Raw genomic sequence first — 18,298 nt, forward strand, 5'->3', positions numbered from 1 at the left:
CCCTTGTGCATTTCAGGTCGACGAAGACATTAATACCTAAGTCTAGTATTGATCTAAATTGTCTAAAATTGATTCTAGCATGTCTAGAGCTCGTTTGACATAGTCTGTCACTTTGAAATGTTGTGAGGCTACATAAATGTGAAATTTTAATAAAGAATGGTAGAGGTGTTCAGAAATTCTTCTGTCTGTTCTTTTATGATTTTAGTTGTGGTGCAGCCCGGGGACCAGCTTCTCAGTCCAGGAAGAAGGACGGACACCCCAAAGGCTGCCAGGGAGGACGGAGTAGATTCATACACGCAGAGTAAGTGTAAAGGCCTGTGTTTTGAGGGCCTTGAGATTCGTTTATAGAAGAGACATTTAAAGTGGTAAATGTGGATCCTTGAAGGCAAACTTAGCTGTGTCCTGTTGCTCATCCTGCTGCTGAAGGGCAATTTGGAGACGTTGCCCTGACTGCTCCTTCCTCCACCTGCACCCCCCCACCCCCCGCCTCAGGCTCATTGCAACTGTCCCTCCAAATTCTGCGGGCATCACACTCCCAGGGAGCCCATCCTCTCCTCCATGTGTCCTCCCTTCATCTCCTTTATCTGTCCTCTCCTCTGTCTATCTCCCTTCCATCTTCTCCTCCATCTGTCCGCTCCTCCATCCTCTCCTCTCTTCATCCTCCTTCTGTCCCTCCCTCCATCCTCTCCTCTGTCTATCTCTTTCCATCTGCTCCTCCATCCTCTCCTCTCTCCATCCTCCCTCTGTCCCTCCCTCCATCCTCTCCTCTATCTCTTTCCATCTGCTCCTCCATCCTCTCCTCTCTCCATCCTCCCTCTGTCCCTCCCTCCATCCTCTCCTCTATCTCCCTTCCATCTGCTCCTCCATCTGTCCGCTCCTCCATCCTCCTTCTGTCTGCTCCTCCATCCTCTCCTCTCTTCATCCTCCCTCTGTCCCTTCCTCCATCCTCTCCTTTCTCTACTCCTCTGTCTGCTCCTCCATCTCTTCTCCCTCTGTCCGCTCCTTCATCCACTCCTCCTCCATCTGCTCCTCCATCCTGTCATCCACCCTCTTCTCCCTGCCTCCTCCATCACCTCCTCCATTTGTTCCCCTGTCCGCTCTCCATCTTTGTCTCTACCCTCTCCTCCATCGTGGCACTACATTTCTCTGTGCACTTACGGCTTCGAATGTCTCCCACCTCAGACTTTGGCCCCTTGGGGGCAAGGAATATGTTTCTCTTCTCTGTATTCTCACTTTTGTAATCGACCATCAAATGTTTGTTGAGTAATGAATGAATAATTAGAAACGCTAAGGAATTTGCAGTTAGTGGAGATACCCACTTGAGTGTTAGGTAACCTGAATGTATATTTCAGCCATGTATTTTGGTGGATTTTTTTTTTTAATCCTCACCCAAGGATATTTTTCTGTTTATCTTCAGATCTAGAGTGGAAGGGAAGGAGAGAGAGAAACATCAACGAGAGAGAGACACATTGGTTGCTTCCCGTATGGCCCGACCAGGGCCAGGGACAAATCAAAACCCAGGTACGTGACCTTGACTGGAATAGAACCCGCGACTCATTGGTCCACAGGCCGACACTCTAACCACTGAGTCAAACCAGCCAGGGCAATTTTGGTGGATTCTTTTTATTTTTTAATTTCTTACCCAAGGATATTTTTCTATTTATCATCAGAGTGGGAGGGAGGGAGGGAGAGAGAGACAGATAGGGACACATCGACTGATTGCCTCCTGCACGACCCAGCCAGGACCAGGGACAAACTGCAACCAAGGTACGTGCCCTTGACCGGAATTGAACCCATGTCTCATTGGTCTGCAGGCCGATGCTCTAAGTGCTGAGCCAAACTGGCCAGGGATATTTTGGTGGATTTTTAAATGAAATTTTGTTCTTCCTACAGAAACAAAAAGTCCACATCCCATTTATCTCCATGTTCTAGACATAGAGACTTAGACATGTACCTTAGTTCTTCACATGCTTATCTTGATTCAGGTATTTTACTCTGAAGATAGTGTGAGGTAGGGTGGGAGGAAGACTTTTCGACTGATGACTTCTTGTCACCAGGACCTACAAGCTCCAGGGACACTCCAGCCCTTCACTGGAGGGTCTGGCTGGATGCCAGCCTGCAGCTCATCCCACAAAGATGGGACTAGACCTTCTTCCCACACCCCCCAGCAGCTTTGGGCTGTGTCTCATGGTGACATTTGCTTGGAATGCTGGAGTCTTATCTGTGTTCCATTGGCGGAGGAAACAGGGCTTTTCATAGCAAGTATGTGGCTGCTTTGTCCCTTTTTTTTTGGCCAGCTTTTGTGCAACCCCAGGCAGTGAAGGTGCTTTCCTGTCGCTAGCGTCGAGCACAGGAGCGTCTTTGGTTGCATGCTCCAGGTTCCATCATTGCATAGCACGCACCAGCAGTGGGGTCGCCACAGCCGAGCTCTTCTCCAGGAGCTCCTGTCAGCCCTTTGTGACCTGTGTCAGTGCCCGAGGGAAGTGACACTCTCACCCCTCTGCTCAGCCGCCTTCAGCTGAGTGGCCTCGGCAGGCGTTCACCCTGAGCTGCTGCAGCGCAGATGCGAGCTGGTGTGAGGACGCAGTCACGCAGCCCTCATGAGCACCAGCACGAGCGCAGCTGTCACAGGTGCTCAGCGAGCATCCTTGTGATGGCGGTTCACGTCTGCGTTTCCACTGCTCTGAGAGCAGTTCAGGCAGACAAGGGGTCTGCACCGCGGTGGGAGGGCCGCTGGCTGGGAGCGTGTGGTCTGGGTCAGTGTACTGCTCACCCTCCACGGCCCACTGAGGCCTGCTGCTCTCCTTCTGGCCAGAGGAAGCAGTTCCTCCTCACCCGCATGGGCGGCCCCTCCCAGCCACGGCCCAGTCCCTTTGACCAAAGGCACTTGTCTCTCTGGGCTGGGGCTTGACTGCTCCAGGCCAGTGAGAATCCCTTCTCCCTGTGAGGGTGTCCCATACCTGCTGGCTGTCATGGGCCAGGGCTCACACACAGTCCAAAACAGTTTTCAACTTGACAGGTAATTTTTGACACGTACTTGAGTCCAGACTGAAGTGAATCAGAAGTCCCTGCTGTCCAGGTTCTGGATTCTTACCTGTGGGTGGGGTTTTCCTCCGTTTCCTGCCTCGGGAGCGCCAGGCTGGGGTGCCCACTGCCTCGAGAACTCCCATTCGGGAAACAGTGAGCCGATTGAACATTTTCTTGTGTGTCAGTGAGGACAAGCAGCGGGTCCTGGGTGAACCAGAGAAAGCCAGCACGCGGGGCTGGGTGGCATGGTTTCTGGATGCTAACCCACCCGGCTATTGCAGTGTGGGGGATGGGGGGATGGGGTGGGGCCAGAGGAGATCAGGTTCAAGGTGATCACAGCAGCCCTGGCTGACGTGAGGACCACATGCAGTGAGGCAGGTGAGATGAGCTAAAGTCAGTAGGCCCTCAGTGTCCAGCCAGCATTCTGCAAGGATGCGCCACCTTTCTGGTTGTGCGGTTCCTTCCACACTGGGAGGGCGGGAAGATCAGGTGGTTTGGGGTGTGTTTTGACCAAACAGTCCATCTTCTCTTAACCTTGGTGTTTGTTTAGGCCCTGAGTATATTACTACAGCCTGCAGGATGGTGGCAGAACTGGTGGAGTCTTTGCCGTCTGTGTTGGCCTTGGGGCATAAAAGGAACAGCAACACCCCCGCATTTCTCACGCCAGTGCTCAGGAACATCGTGGTCAGTCTGGCCCGCTTACCCCTTGTCAACAGCTACACGCGTGTCCCCCCCCTGGTGAGTGGTCATTTCTCTGCAGAGACAGGCCCCTGGGCTGGGATTCCAGGGGACTCTGATTGGGCCTGCTCTGATGTCACCTTGCCACGGGTGGCCTGGGTGCCGCCTGTCATCTGACACCTTGGGCCTGACATACAGCTAGAGTTAGCAGAAATGCTGGCTTCTCTCAGGTACGAAGGGAACAGGCCAGCACAGACCCTCAGCACAGATGAGCTCTTCAAGCATGGGGCTTTCGCGCTCCAGGCCCGGGGCCCAGGTGCTGGAGAAGGAGGCGCGCTCGGGCGGCTGTGACAGGACGTGCTTGGGGGGTCTGCTGGGCGTCTGGAGCTCAGCGACTTTGTTTCTTTTCATCCTCTCAGGTCTGGAAACTCGGGTGGTCCCCCAAGCCTGGAGGGGATTTCGGCACAACCTTCCCCGAGATCCCTGTGGAGTTCCTCCAGGAAAAGGAAGTCTTCAAAGAGTTCATCTACCGTATCAACACACTAGGTAGTCTCTCTTCTCCTCGCAATCGTCACAACACATCAGCTCAGGAAACCCTCGCTCTGGGGCGTGCTCTGCTCATCTGCGCCCATAAAAGACTTAGGACATGACCTGCTCACGGAATGCATTTTGAGTGTATACAAAACCGTCAGTGAGAAATTCCATCCATGTTTTTTTGTGTGAGTTTGATGCCAAGTTTTGATGTGTCAGGCTTGTTTGAAGTCAGGGTAGGTACCCTGGTAATTGGTAATGTGAAGTCAAATCCAGTCTTCCTGTGAGGCACCCCGCCAAGCAGTGGCAGTGACTGTCTCTGCGTGTTTTATGGATGGTCAGTTGTCTGTGACAGAGCCACCATGGCAGAATGTGGAGAAAGTGAACTTTAAATTTTTTTATTTATTGATTGATTTTTTTAGAGAGAGAGGAAGGGAGAGGGTGATAGAAACATCAATGTAAGATACAACTTTCGGCTGCCTCCTGCATGGCCCCCCACTAGGGATTGAGCCCCCAACCCAGGCGTGTGCCCTGATGGGGAATGGAACCAGGACCTCTTAGTCATTGGACGATGCTCCATTTACTGAGCACACCGGCTGGGCAGGAAAGTACACTTGATGTTTTATTTTTTGGTTATTTTATTGTATTTATTTATCAGCTTTTGCTGTTTATTATATTCCACAAATAAGTGAGATCATGTGGTATTTGTATTTCTCTGATTGGCTTATTTCACTTACCATCATACTCTCCACGTCCTCTCAAAGGGTAAGAGATCTTTCTTTCTTGCAGCTGCACAGTTATTCCATTGTGTACATGTACCATGGCTTTTTTATCCACTCATTTATTGATGGACACTTGGGCTGTTTCCAGATCTTAGCAATTATAAATAGTGTTGCTATGAACATAGGGCTACATATATTCTTTCTGATTGGTGTTTCAAGCTTCTTGGGATATATTCCTAGAAGTGGGATCACTGGGTCAAATGGCAGTTCAATTTTTAATTTTTTGAGGAAACACCATATTGATTTCCGTAGTGGCTGCACCAGTCTGCATTCCCACCAGCAGTGTACTAGAGTCCCCTTTTCTCCACACCCTCACCAGCACCTACTGTTTGATGATTTGTTGATGGCAGCCATTCTGGCAGGTGTGAGGTGATACCTCATTTTTGTTTTAATTTCCATCTCTCTGATGATTAGTAGTAACGTTGAGCATTTTTTCGTGTCTCTTGGCCATTTGTATGTCCTGTTTGGAGAGGTGTCTCTTTAGGTCCTCTGCCCATTTTAATTGGATTATTTGTCTTCCTTTTGTTGAGTTGTATGAGCACTCTATATATTTTGGAAATTAACCCTTTATCTAATGTATCATTGGCAGTTATGGTCTCCCATATAGTGGGTTCCCTTTCCATTTTGATGGTTGTTTCTTTTGCTGTGCAGAAGCTTTTTAGTTTGATGTAGTCCTGGGATTGCATTGAATCTATAGATTGCTTTGGGTAGTATGGACATTTTAAGATGTTGATTCTTCCAATCCTTGAACATGGTATATGCTTCCACTTTTTATATCTTTCTTTATTTTTTGGTTTTCTGCAAATAGGTCCTTTACTTCTTTGGTTAAGTTTATTCCTTCCTAGGTATCTTTTTTTGCCACAATGGTAAATGGGATTGTTTTTTAAGTTTCTCTTTCTGTGAGTTCATTGTTGGTATGTAAGAATGCCATCGATTTCTTGATGTTAATTTTGTATCCCGCTACCTTGCCAAATTCATTTATTAAATCTAGTAGGTTTTTGATGGAGTCTTTAGGGTTTTCTGTGTACAATATCATGTCATCTGCAAATAATGACAGTTTCACTTCCTTCTTTCCAATTTGGACCCCTTTTATTTTTTCTTCATGTCTAATTGCTGTGGCTAAGATTTCCAGTACTGCTCTGGCCAGTTTGGCTTAGCAGTAGAGCATCAGCCCGGGAACCAATGAATCATAGGTTCAATTCTGGCCAAGGGCATGTACCTCGGTTGCAGTTCTTCCCCAGCCCTGGTCAGGGTCGTGTAGGAGGCAACCAGTTTATGTGTCTCTTTCACATCAATGTTTCTCTTTCTCTCTCCATCTCTCCTTCCCTCCTACTCAATCTGAAGATAAATGGGAAAATATCCTTGGGTGAGGATTAAAAAAAAAAGACTTCCAGTACTATGTTAAATAAGAGTGGCAAAAGTGGGCATTTCTGCCTTTTTTCTGTTCTTAAGGGAAATGCTTTTATTTTTTATTTTTTTATCCTCACCCGAGGACATTTTTTCATTTTTTGCACAGATAGAGTGGGAGGGAGAGAGAGGGAAACATAGACGTGAAAGGGACACATCGAGTGGCTGCCACCCGCACAACCAACCAGGGCCGGGGACAAACTGCAACCAAGGTACGTGCCCTTAGCGGGAACCGAACCCGGGTCTCTCCGGACCACAGGCGGATGCTCTAACCGCTGAGCCAAACTGGCCAGGGCGGGAAATGCTTTTAGTTTTTAAGCCCATTGAGTATGACATTGGCCGTGGGTTTTTCATATATGGCCTTTATCATGTCGAGATATGATCTCTCTATTCCCACATTACTGAGTGTTTTTTCAGAAATGGGTGCTGGGTATTGTTGATGCTTTTCAGTGTCTATTAATATGATCATATGGTTTTTTATCGTTGAGTATCACATTTATTGATTTGTGAATATTGTGCAAGCCTTGCATCCCTGAAATGAATCCCACTTGGTCATGGTGAATATGTTTTTTAATGTATTGCTGGATCTGATTTGCTAATATATTGTTAAGGATTTTGGCATCTATGTTCATCAGGGATATTGGCCTGTAGTTTTCTTTCTTTGTAGTGTATTTATCCAGTTTTATTTTTTTTATTTTTTTTTTATCCTTACCCGAGGACATTTTTCCATTTTTTTGTTCAGGTAGAGTGGGAGGGAGAGAGAGGAACAGAGAGAGAGAGAGAAACATCGACGTGAAAAGAACACATCGAGTGGCTGCCACCTGCACAACCGACCAGGGCCGGGGACAAACTGTAACCGAGGTAAGCGCCCTTAGCAGGAACCGAACCCGGGTCTCTCTGGACCGCAGGCCGACGCTCTAACAGCTGAGCCAAACCGGCCAGGGCTATTTATCCAGTTTTAGAATTAGAATTAGGCTGGCCTCATAACACGAGTTTGGAAGTCTCCCTTCTTTTTGAAGTAGTTTGAGGAGAATAGGTGTTAGTTCTTCTAATGTTCATTAAAACTCCCCTGTGAAGCTGTCTGGGCTCGGGCTTTTGTTTGCGGAGAGATTCTTGATTACATCTTCAATTTTTTTAGTTGTTACTGGTCTGTTCAAGTTTTCTGTCTCATCCCAATTCAGTTTTGGGAGACTGTGTGTTTCTAGAAATTTGTTCATTTCGCCTAGGTTGTCCAATTTGTTGGCATATAATTGTTCATTGTTTTTGTTGACGATTCTTTGTATCTGTGGTGTCAGTTGTTACTTTTCTTTCGTTTCTGATTTTGTGTATTTGGGGTCCTCTCTCTTTGTTTCTTGGTGAGTCTAGCTAAGGGTCCATCGATCTTGTTTATCTTTTCAAAGAACCAGCTCTTTGTTTCATTGATCTTTTGAATTGCTTTTTAAGTCTCTGTGTCGTTTATTTCTGCTCTGATCTTTACTATTTCTCCCCTTCCACTTGCTCTGGGTTTTTCTTTTTGTTTGCTTTCTAGTTCTATAAATTGTGAGGTTAAATAGTCAATTAGAAATTTTTCTTGTTTTCTGAGGCAGGCCTGTAGTGCTATGAACTTCCTCCTCAGGACTGCTTTCGCTGCGTCCCATAGATTTTGTGTTGGTGTTGTGTTCATTTTCATTGGTTTCCAGGAAGTTTTTAATTTCTTCCTTGATCTCCTTGGTAACAAACTCATTGTTTAATAACATGATATTTAGCCTCCATGTGTTTAAATGTTTTTGCCTGTTTTTGCTGTAATTGATTTCTAGTTTCATGCCATTGTAATCTGAGAAGAGGCTTGATGTGATTTCAGTCTCCTTGAATTTGTAGAGACAGTTTGTGTCCTAACATGTGGTCTGTCTTTGAGAATGTCCCATGTGCACTTGAGAAGAATGTGAATTCTACGGTTTTGGGGTGTAGTTTTCTGTAGATACTAATTAAATCCATTTGATCTAATGCATCATTTAGAGTCTCTGTATCCTTGATAATTTTTTGTCTAGAGGATCTATCCATTGATGTCAGTGGGATGTTGAAGTCCCCTGCTATGATTGTATTGCTCTTGATTTCTCCTTTGAAGTCCTCCAGAAGTTTTTAAATATATTTTGGTGCTCCTATGTTGGGTGATTTACCAAGGTTTTATCTTCCAGTTTTTTAGATCTTTTCAATATTATTTAGTGGCCTTTGTCTCTAGTTATGACCTTCCTTTTGAAGTCTATTTTATTGGATATGAGTATTGCTACCCCAGCAATTTTTTCCTTTTCAGTTGCTTGGAAGATTTTTTCCCTTCACTTTCAACCTATGAGAGTCTTTTGTTGTGAGGTGGGTCTCTTGTAAACAACATATATGTGAGTCATGCTTTCTTATCCAATCAGCTACTCTGTATCTTTTGATCGGAGCATTTAATCCATTTACATTTAAGATTATTATTGATATGTACTTATTTATTGCCATTTTTGTTTATTGTGGTTATATATTTTTTTCTTATTTCTTCCACTGATTACAGCACTCCTTTTAACATTTCTTGCAGTGCTGGTTTGGTGCAAATATATTCCCTTAGCCTTTTTTTTTTTTTTTTTTTTGTCTTGGAAGCTCTTTATTTGACCTTCGATTTTGAATGATAGCCTTGCTGGATAGAGTAGTCTTAGATTCAGAGCCTTGGTTTTCATTATCTTGCTTATTTCATGCCATTCCCTTCTGGCCTGTAGTGTTTCTGTTGAGAAGTCAGCTGAAAACCTTATGGGGGTTCCTTTGTAGGTATCCTGTTGCTTATCTCTTGCTGCCTTTAGGATTATCTCTTTGTCTTTAATTTTTGGCATTTTAATTATTATGTGCCTTGGTGTGGGCCTGTTTGGGTTCTTCTTACTTGGGGTCTCTGTGCTTCTGTACTTTACGCCTTTTTCCTTTACCAAGTTAGGGAAGTTTTGTACAACTATTTCTTCAAATATATTCTCTAACCCTTGCTCATTTTCTTCTTCTTCTGGAACCCCTATGATGCAGATGTTGTTACATTTTATATTGTCACACACAGTTCTCTTAGGCTGTCTTCCTGTTTTTTAAATTTTTTTCCTTTTGGTTCTCTCATTGGGCGATTTTTTTCTACCCTGTCTTCTGATTCACTGATCTGGTCCTTGGCCTCCTCTGTTCTGCTGGTTGTTCCTTCCAAAGTGTACTTTATTTGTGCTGTGTTGTTCTTCGTTTTCAATTGTTTGGTTTTCAACGCTTCTATACCTTTACTGATGCTGTTGAGCTTCCTCATGGTTATTACTCTGAACTCGCCCTTTGATATCTTGGTCAATTTCATTTCATTTATTTCACCTGATTGTGGCTTCCTCTACTGGGTTTGGATGAGTATGGGTGGACCCACGTTAAACACCACTGTCAAGTCTTACTTTCCTGGGTAGATTTGCAAACCCAGGAAAGGTTCAGTTATCCTCTACCTTTTTGCCTAGATGCTATTAGTCTCAGTTACTTGATGAGCCTTGGATTGTAGCCGTCAGCTGAGTGAATTGGGAAAGTAGTCTTTAGACAACAGCGGAAAAGTAGTCTTTAGACAAGAGCACTGAGCGCTGGTAGGGGCAGGCCTTCCAGCCCCACCCCAGCTGTCATCTTCCTAATGGCCCGCCTGCTCTGTGGAACCGCTGCAGGTTGGAAATTCTCTGAAACACACCCATACACCGTGCTTGGTTAGCAGACTTCCTGTCAGGACTCTACTGATTTCTGCGGCACAGTGGAAGTGGCCATTTCTGGTCCCTATTCTAGGGCTGCAGTTATGATCGGCTGGGGTTTGTGATGGGCAGATCCTTAGGGGCAGTGTCCTGCTAGGCCATTTCCAGGAATGTGTTTAGGGTCTGGCACGGGCACTCTCGGACACCTGACAGGCCCTCTCTTCATCCCCGTGGTCCCTCCTATCTCAGGCTTCTGCAGACGTGATGCTTACTTTGACCCTAAAGGTTAAGGCAGTAGATACCTTGTTGCATCTGCTTTTCTTTTTAGTCATGAAATGATGCATCACCCTAGCCTTCCAAGATGAGATCTGAGGTGTAGTCCGAGGCCAGCTGCCTCGGAACTAGTTTTTCTTCCTCTCCTTAGAGATTGTTGCCAGGCAGACCTTGACCTCTCCTGGCCTGATACCAGTTTCTCCTTTTTACTGAGCTGTCCTTAGGTTTGCATTGCTGGTTGGACCTCAGACCCCAGACAGTTCTACTGTCCCATACTGATATTTGCCTTTGCTCTTGTCCACTTGTCTTTCCTATGTAAACATCCTTTTGTCTTCCCTGTGTGAACGGTCCTCGCCTCTCCCCCGTGTGAACCGTCCTTGCTCCTTCCCCTGTGAACCGTCCTCACCCCTTCCCTGTGTATATAACCATATATGTTTGTCTGCCTGCATTTATCTGTGTGTGTGTGTGTCTAACCCGTATCTTAATCAGTCTGCATGTCTTTCTGAGTCCAATTTAGCAAGGAGATCCTGTTACTTGTCGCTCCAGTGCAGGTGGCGAGTACAAACATGGAGTACAGCCTCAGAAGCAGCTCTCCAGCTCCACGGAGTGCAGCCTGTGGGGTGGGCACCCCACAAGGGCCTATCTGGCCCGCCCTCACTGAGGGCTTGCATGCCCCAGCTAGATTGTTTCCTTTTTGATCTGTTCTGGACAGGGTCAGAGACACCATGCTTTACTTTCATTTAACAGCCTTATTGGGGTAGAATTCACCCAGCATACCCTGGCCGCTCGCACTGGCAGGTCCAGGTCTTGGTTATGCAGAGCGCATGCAGCTCTGTCTGACAGCTTGACTTTCTAACCTCATTCTTCGTGGTCTCATCTGCTTGGCAGGGTTGGGTCAGGAGGGTCTGTCTCTACCAGGCTGTCTGAGCTGGAGTCAGACGTGTGTTTACCAGTGTCCTGGCTGTGGTCAGAGCTGCCAGTGTGTCGGCACCACAGGCCTGTGCTCAGGTGGAGGGAGCTGCTATGTGTGGCCCTGGGCACTGCCTGTCCCTGTGAGAGCTGCCAGCCCAACTGTCATGTCATGTCGAAAGGTGTGAATGTAATATTTACATTCACAGGGTGGACCAGCCGTACCCAGTTTGAGGAAACGTGGGCCACCCTCCTTGGTGTCCTGGTGACTCAGCCCCTCGTGACAGAGCAGGAGGAGAGCCCACCGGAGGTAAGGTCACATGCAGGCCCATGTGTCCATTGGTTGGCACTCGGGCAGCCATGACAGCTTATGAATCGTTAGTGGTGGGCAGAGGGCTGCATGCTCATTTTTGTCCTACCTTTATTTATTTGTTTGTTTATTTTTTATTCTCACCCGAGGACATTTCTGCATTTATCTGCAGATAGAGCAGGAGGGAGAGAAGGGAAAAGAGAGAGAGAGAGAGAGAGAGAAACATCAACGTGAGAGAGACACATCGACTGGTTGCCACCCAGATGACACCAACCAGGGCCGAGGACAAACTGCAACCGAAGTACATGCCCTTAGCGGGAACCGAACCCGGGACTCTCTGGTCCATGGGCTGACGCTCTAACCGCTGAGCCAAACTGGCCAGGGCTGTCTTACCTTTTTTCAAAAAAGAGTAGCTGGATGGTGTCTAGACAGGTTCCAAAGCAGGAACATATCTCCCTAGGTTGGGTGTCCTGCCCAGAGTGCCATGTGGGAGCACATTTAATCACCGTGTCCTGGACGCTAGGGGTCAATGGGTTCTGCTCTGAGTTTTGACTGCCAGTGTTTAGGTTAAATCAGAATGGGAAGGCACTTACGAAGGCCGTGCGCAGGTACCTGTGTTCTCTTGTCCTGCCTATTTTGCAAAGATTTTACCAGGCTTCTTGGAGTGTATACTATATTGATAAAATATTAGCAAAAGCCTATATTAGCTAAGGCAGGGCCTGAGTTACTAAAAGTCATGGGACGTAAGTCCTTGGTTCTGGTAGGCAATGTGGCACGACCTGCAGAAGGGACAGGCAGAGTGGATGGACGTCAGAGCCAGGAACATGTCTGCAAACACACATGTAGAGGCTAATAGGCTGTCATGTGCACATTTCCTAAAATTTAAGTAGTTCCTGTTTGGAGGTTTGTGCCTATGGGAGACTTTGCCTTGAACAGTGGAATTTGCCCATCAGATTTGTCTCACGTGACCAGTGTGTGTGGGCTGTGGTGGGCGTAGGCAGACAAAACAGGACCCACTGTGGCAATCAGGGCTCCTTCCCATAAGGTCACGTGCCCTGAGAGCCATGAACTTCGGGTCAGTGCGCAGGTGGGGGCACAGCTGGTGGTTGATGTCTGGCTGCTTGTGACTTGATCATGTGTTTGCTATTTTTCCAGGAAGACACCGAGAGGACCCAGATCAATGTCCTGGCTGTACAGGCCATCACCTCTCTTGTGCTGAGCGCAATGACTGTGCCTGTGGCTGGCAACCCAGCTGTCAGCTGCTTGGAGCAGCAGCCTCGAAATAAGCCCCTGAAAGCTCTCGACACCAGGTTTGCCTGCATTTCCAGGACTCCAGGGCACACTGTGGTAGGACCTGCGAGGTGCCCCTCCACCCCACTCAGGGTGACCAGCAGCTTCACCCGAGCCCTTTCCTTTGTTGCTGAAATTAAAAACAAAAACACTGTGTGTGTTGCCTCGCTGTGGGAGGTACAAATCCCAGTGATACAGTGAAAACGAGACATAAGGTGACACGGGGTCATCTGACTCTTATCAGAGCAGGAATTCCACGCTGCCCTGCCAGAGTGCTCAGTGTTTAGGGCATCGACCCTTGCACAGAAGGGCTGAGGGTTTTTTTGGTTTTGTTTTGTTTTTCTTAATTGATTTTTAGAGAGAGAAGAAGGGAGAGTGAGAGAGATAGAAACATCGATGAGCGAGAACATCGATTGGTCACCTCCTCCATGCCCCCAACTGGAGATCGGGCCCACAACCTGGGCATGTCCCCTGAATTGAACTGGCGACTGCTTGGTGCAGGGTTGATGCTCAGCTATGGAGCCGCACCAGCTGGCGGAAGGTGGAGGGTTTGACTCCTGGTCAGGGCACGGACCTGGGTTGCAGGTTTGATCCCTGACCCTGATCAGGGCATGTGTTTGGGAGGCGACCAATTGATGTCTCTCACATCGATGTTTCTCTCTCTCTCTTCCTCCCTTCCACTCTCTCTGAAATCAATGGGAAAAAATACCCTCGAGTGAGGATAAAAAAAAAAAAAGAATTAGCAAGCTAACCATCTGTGCAGGAGACACAGACAGGAACTGCCTTTGTAGGCCTCGTTTGGAATTGTGGGTGCCTCTTTTTTTAGGCGAAGCTGGGGGATGGGGTCCTGGCGTCTTTTATGTTTATGATTTTGAAGGAACCAAATATTTTACCTTTGTCTTGAATTTTAGGTTTGGGAGGAAATTGAGCCTGATCAGAGGGATTGTAGAGCAGGAAATTCAAGCAATGGTTTCGAAGAGAGAGAATATCGCCACCCATCACCTATACCAAGCATGGGACCCCGTCCCTTCTCTGTCTCCAGCTTCTACAGGTACTGTGTGCCAGCAAGGCAGCAGCCAGTGTGCTGACAGCAGCGCCTGGGCAGGCAGACCAAACCGTGCTTTTGTCTGGAGGCTGTCGACTAATGTGCTGCCCTAATCCATTTAAACACGAGTCCCCCTGGGGACTGGGAGGCTTTAGCTGTCTGGAGCAGCGAAGCCTGAAGGAAACAGCTCAGTATCTCACAGGGTGGGCGGTGGGCCTACAGGGCGCGCATCTGCCCTGGGGTGGACAGTGCAGTTTGTCAGCGCAGCTTAAAGCAAGGGGATTTGGGGTTTTTTCTTTAATGCACACTTTTTATTGTTGTTGGACAAACAGTATTTTAGGCCACAGTTTTTGTGATTCCCTTGGTTTATTAGGAGTTGTTGGAGCCTGCAGATTTCAGCGTCCTGAAAGCTTCACTTGGAAAGGGTTCTGTAGGGCAGTTCAGTGTTCATGCCCTCAGGCGTTTCCTGGGCATTGCATTGGCTGTGTGTGAGCTTGGGTCCCTCAGGAGCTGTGGCCAGTAGGAGAGATGAGGTGTGATGACACCCCTGCCACAGAGGAGCATGTGCTTCTGAGTCTGGGGAGAGCTGGGTGTGGGTGATGCCCCCCTCCCCCAAACGGAGTGTGGGCTCATTTAGCCCGGCCTAGACGGTATGAAAGAGGGTAAAGGGTTTGTGGAGAAGACAAGGTGAGTAGGGGCATCGGCCAGCATCTGCTCCTGGTGATTGTAGCTGGACAGCCTGGCACTGAGGCAGGGTCCTGGGAGGTGCTGTCCATTGTACATGTCCTCTGGGCCATCCAGAGGCTTCCCTGCAGGCCTGCTGCCTCGGCCACACCTACTGACTCTTAGGCTTGTGCAGCTCAGCCCTAGCAGGTTCCTTTGGAGACAGAAGCTGGTACATCAGGGAGAGAGACTGATGGTTTCGCACTACCTCACTGGCCCTGCCAGCTCAGCTGTTAGGAAGTGATGGAGAGTTTCACAGTCCCTCAGGCTCCACGGCTGTGCCTTCCTGCCAGGCTCAGTGCACCTGTGGGCGGGTCTGATGGTCCTGTTGCCCCACAGGTGCCCTCATCAGCCACGACAAGCTTCTGCTGCAGACCAACCCTGAGCGGGAGCTGGGCAGCATGAGCTACAAACTTGGCCAGGTCAGTCACACGCCCTGTCCTCTGTCCTTGGGTTTGAACTATTTAACACGTTCAGAAGCAAAGTTAAATGCATTTTAAATAAAAGAAAGGGTTTATTTTTGTTTTATTTATGTAATTTATTCTGAGAAGGGTGTAAAATACTTTAGGTGTATTAACACAGACATGTGTAAATGTAGTTAAATGGTGTGAGTTAGATTCAGGGGAGAAAGACATAGAAGGGCCAGGGAGGCGGTCACACGGCCCCATCGGGCTGGGTGCCATGTCCTCAACCTTCTGGGTGTGTCACTTCCGGCTGCCCTTGATTGGAAAAGTGGGGACATCGTGCACCTGACAAGGGAGGCCAGGAGCGGTGAGGTGGGAGGCCAGGACACCGAGTGTGGGAGCGCTGGCTGGGGCTGCCATGTTCCTCCCAACATGCTGCTGGTTCCTTCTCAGACAGCAGTTATGCCAGGAGGTCCCCTTAGCTCTTGTGTTAGAAGAAACTGGTCAGAACAGTACTTGGATACACATTAGTTCGGACAGTTTCCTCATGAGCTCTGGGCCACAGGCTCCACTGGCCCCCAGGACCACACTGGTGTCTTGGTTGTCCTGTTCGGTCCTGCACGGCCTTCCTCTGTGATCAACCCCACAGATAACTCCGCTCTTTGTCCTTTGTGGGAAGTTTCCAGCCCCAACATAGAGTGATGGGAGTGCTCTGTGTTGTTTGCTGGGAGTGTCCGAGGACCAGGCTGTGAATGACGAGCCTGGGGCTGTGGGGCCTTGTTCTGGGGCCCAGTGGCATTTGCCCAACTTTGTCTTTACTTCAGCACCTGAGACACAGCTTGCTCAAGCACTGGATGCAGGGCTCCCGATAGAGCGTCACTGCACCCAGTGGGGTCTGGCAGGGAGTGGGCAGCACAGGGGCTCTCCTCCTCGACTTCAGGTTGCTGTCAGGGTTCCCGTGACCCTCAGCTGCAGCAGTGTGGCGAGTGCTGAGTGCGGATGCCTCTGAGCAGCCCCAGGCCGCAGGTGGCTGTCAGGAGGGAGTATGGTCTGCTTGAGGTGGTGTGGGGTCACTTTGGCATGTGGATTTGCACCTGTCCCCCTCCCCCGTGGGTTCTCCCCCCAGGATTCCCAAATCCTCCCCACCCTGCCATCTCCAGAATACATACACCACCCCTTTATAGGGGTGCTTTTCTTAGTAAGTCATTCAGAAAAGTTGGGTTTACCACAAGTGACTACCACTAAGGCAGGACCAGTTTGCGAATGTAATCGTGGTCTGTTTTCTGCAGGACTGCATTCAGATGCCCCCTAGGAGCTGCAGTGCCCTTTCTCGAGGCTCTTTCCTTCCCCGTCCTCAGCTACTCCCCTCATTCCGAAGGGCCCAGTTTGTGGGGTCTTCCACCCAGAACCCACGGTCTGAACAGACCCAGCTAGGTGACGGGGTGACTCAGTTCCCAGGACCCCAGTCCACATCTGCAACCCAATACCCCGAGCCCCAGGGAGCCTTTTGCCTGGCTCCGTAGCGTTGACCAAGTGCCCTGTGTCTGTTGAAGGTGTCCATCCACTCGGTGTGGCTGGGGAATAACATCACACCCCTGAGAGAGGAGGAGTGGGACGAAGAGGAGGAGGAGGAGGCTGATGTCCCCGCACCTTCGTCTCCACCCACATCTCCAGTCAACTCCAGGTTTCCACCTGCTTTTGATTTAAAGCAATTTGAAATGTATTAGTTATTTGATTGGTTTGGGATGCAGCTTAGATGAACCTCTCACATTGTGTGCAGAGGCGTGACTCTCAAATGTTCTGCAGGAAACACCGGGCTGGCGTTGACATCCACTCCTGTTCGCAGTTCCTACTTGAACTGTACAGACGCTGGATCCTGCCCTCGAGTTCGGCCCGGAGGACTCCCGTCATCCTGATCAGCGAAGTGGTTCGCTCTGTAAGTCTGCCTTAGCCATCCCCTCAAGTGCAGTGCTCATACAGTTGTATACGTGTGCACACAGCGCTCGTACTGGTATATATGCGTACACACACATACCGTCCCTTCATATGCACATACTGCTCGTACAGGTGTGTGCGTGTGTGTGTGTACACACACACACACACACACACACACACACTTTATTCTCTCTGGGAACCTATGAAGGAACTCACAGAGACACAGACCATAAATATGTTTCTCCAGTCTGTGAATAGCTTTCTACATGTCCAGGCTGTGACAGACTGATACTCAAGTACAGTGGGCATGTCGTGGAAATGTCACGCTGCCCTCAGAATTCTAAGGCCACCTTCCTCGTCCATAAGTATCTCCCCAGGAGCCTGTGACCTGGCCCCACAGGCCCTTTGAGAAGCACTGTTTGGAGTTCTCATTTTCAGACTTTTGGTCTCAGGATTCCTTTACATCCTACAAATTAGGACCCCAGAGGGCTTTTGTTCTGTGGGGTATGTCTGTTAGTATTTACAGTATTGCAAATTAAATCTGAAAATTCTGGTTTTTTAAATCCCCACCTGAGGACATGCTTAGAGAGAGGAAGTGGGGGGATCAATCGGTTACCTCTCGCTTGTACCCTGACCGGAGATTGAACCTGTGATCTTTTGATATATAGGACAATGCTCCCATCAACTGAGCTACACTGGTCAGGACAAATCTGAGAAGTTTAAAAACAGTTACTGACTAAATGTGGGCTTACTCTCTCTACCAACATCTGGGTAGTCGTCCGTCCGGAGAACATGGGTATAAATTGCAGCAGGAGGACAGGAGCAGCAGGTTGGAACCGAGGCCTTTGGTCACTCGCTTCCTGCCTGTGCAACCATCTGCCTTATCGATGCAACATGGATTCCGTTACATCTACCTAAAAATGTCTCTTTAGTACTGACAGAGGTGAGGTTTTTAAAGCCTGGTTTTTCTCACTACACCCTTAAAGGTTTTTAAATGATTTCACATCGGGTCAAGTTGAGCTTTTTAAGAATCTCTTTTTTAAGAATTTTTTCCATCTATTTTCAGACAGAGTAGGAGGAGAGGGTGAGAGAGAGAGAAACATCGATGGGAGACCACATCGATTGGTTGCCTCCCGCATGACCCCAACCAGGACCAGGCACCAAACTGCAACTTGACTGGAATCGAACCTGCGACTCTTTGGTTTGAGGGCCAACGCTCTCATCGGCCAGGGTTCATTTTTAATCTTAATAAAAGTTTACAACTTGATATTTTCTAAAAATATCAAACTTTA

The 18,298-nt window shown here is 48.3% G+C and overlaps 1 protein-coding gene across 2 annotated transcripts in view; it reads left to right on the plus strand.

Annotated features, from left to right (window-relative positions):
- Nucleotides 1-18,298, plus strand: part of HTT (huntingtin) — a 149,610-nt gene that overhangs the window by 120,732 nt on the left and 10,580 nt on the right. For both annotated transcript variants that reach the window (XM_036274985.1, XM_036274991.1), the window contains 9 exons: nt 206-301; nt 3,578-3,765; nt 4,125-4,251; nt 11,509-11,609; nt 12,765-12,919; nt 13,811-13,950; nt 15,007-15,089; nt 16,625-16,755; nt 16,878-17,007. In XM_036274985.1, the coding sequence (XP_036130878.1) occupies nt 206-301; nt 3,578-3,765; nt 4,125-4,251; nt 11,509-11,609; nt 12,765-12,919; nt 13,811-13,950; nt 15,007-15,089; nt 16,625-16,755; nt 16,878-17,007 (1,151 nt within the window). The remainder of the gene's footprint in view (nt 1-205; nt 302-3,577; nt 3,766-4,124; nt 4,252-11,508; nt 11,610-12,764; nt 12,920-13,810; nt 13,951-15,006; nt 15,090-16,624; nt 16,756-16,877; nt 17,008-18,298) is intronic.

The sequence above is a fragment of the Molossus molossus genome, unplaced genomic scaffold (assembly GCF_014108415.1).
Source record: "Molossus molossus isolate mMolMol1 unplaced genomic scaffold, mMolMol1.p scaffold_m16_p_1, whole genome shotgun sequence".
NCBI classification, from domain to species: domain Eukaryota; kingdom Metazoa; phylum Chordata; class Mammalia; order Chiroptera; family Molossidae; genus Molossus; species Molossus molossus.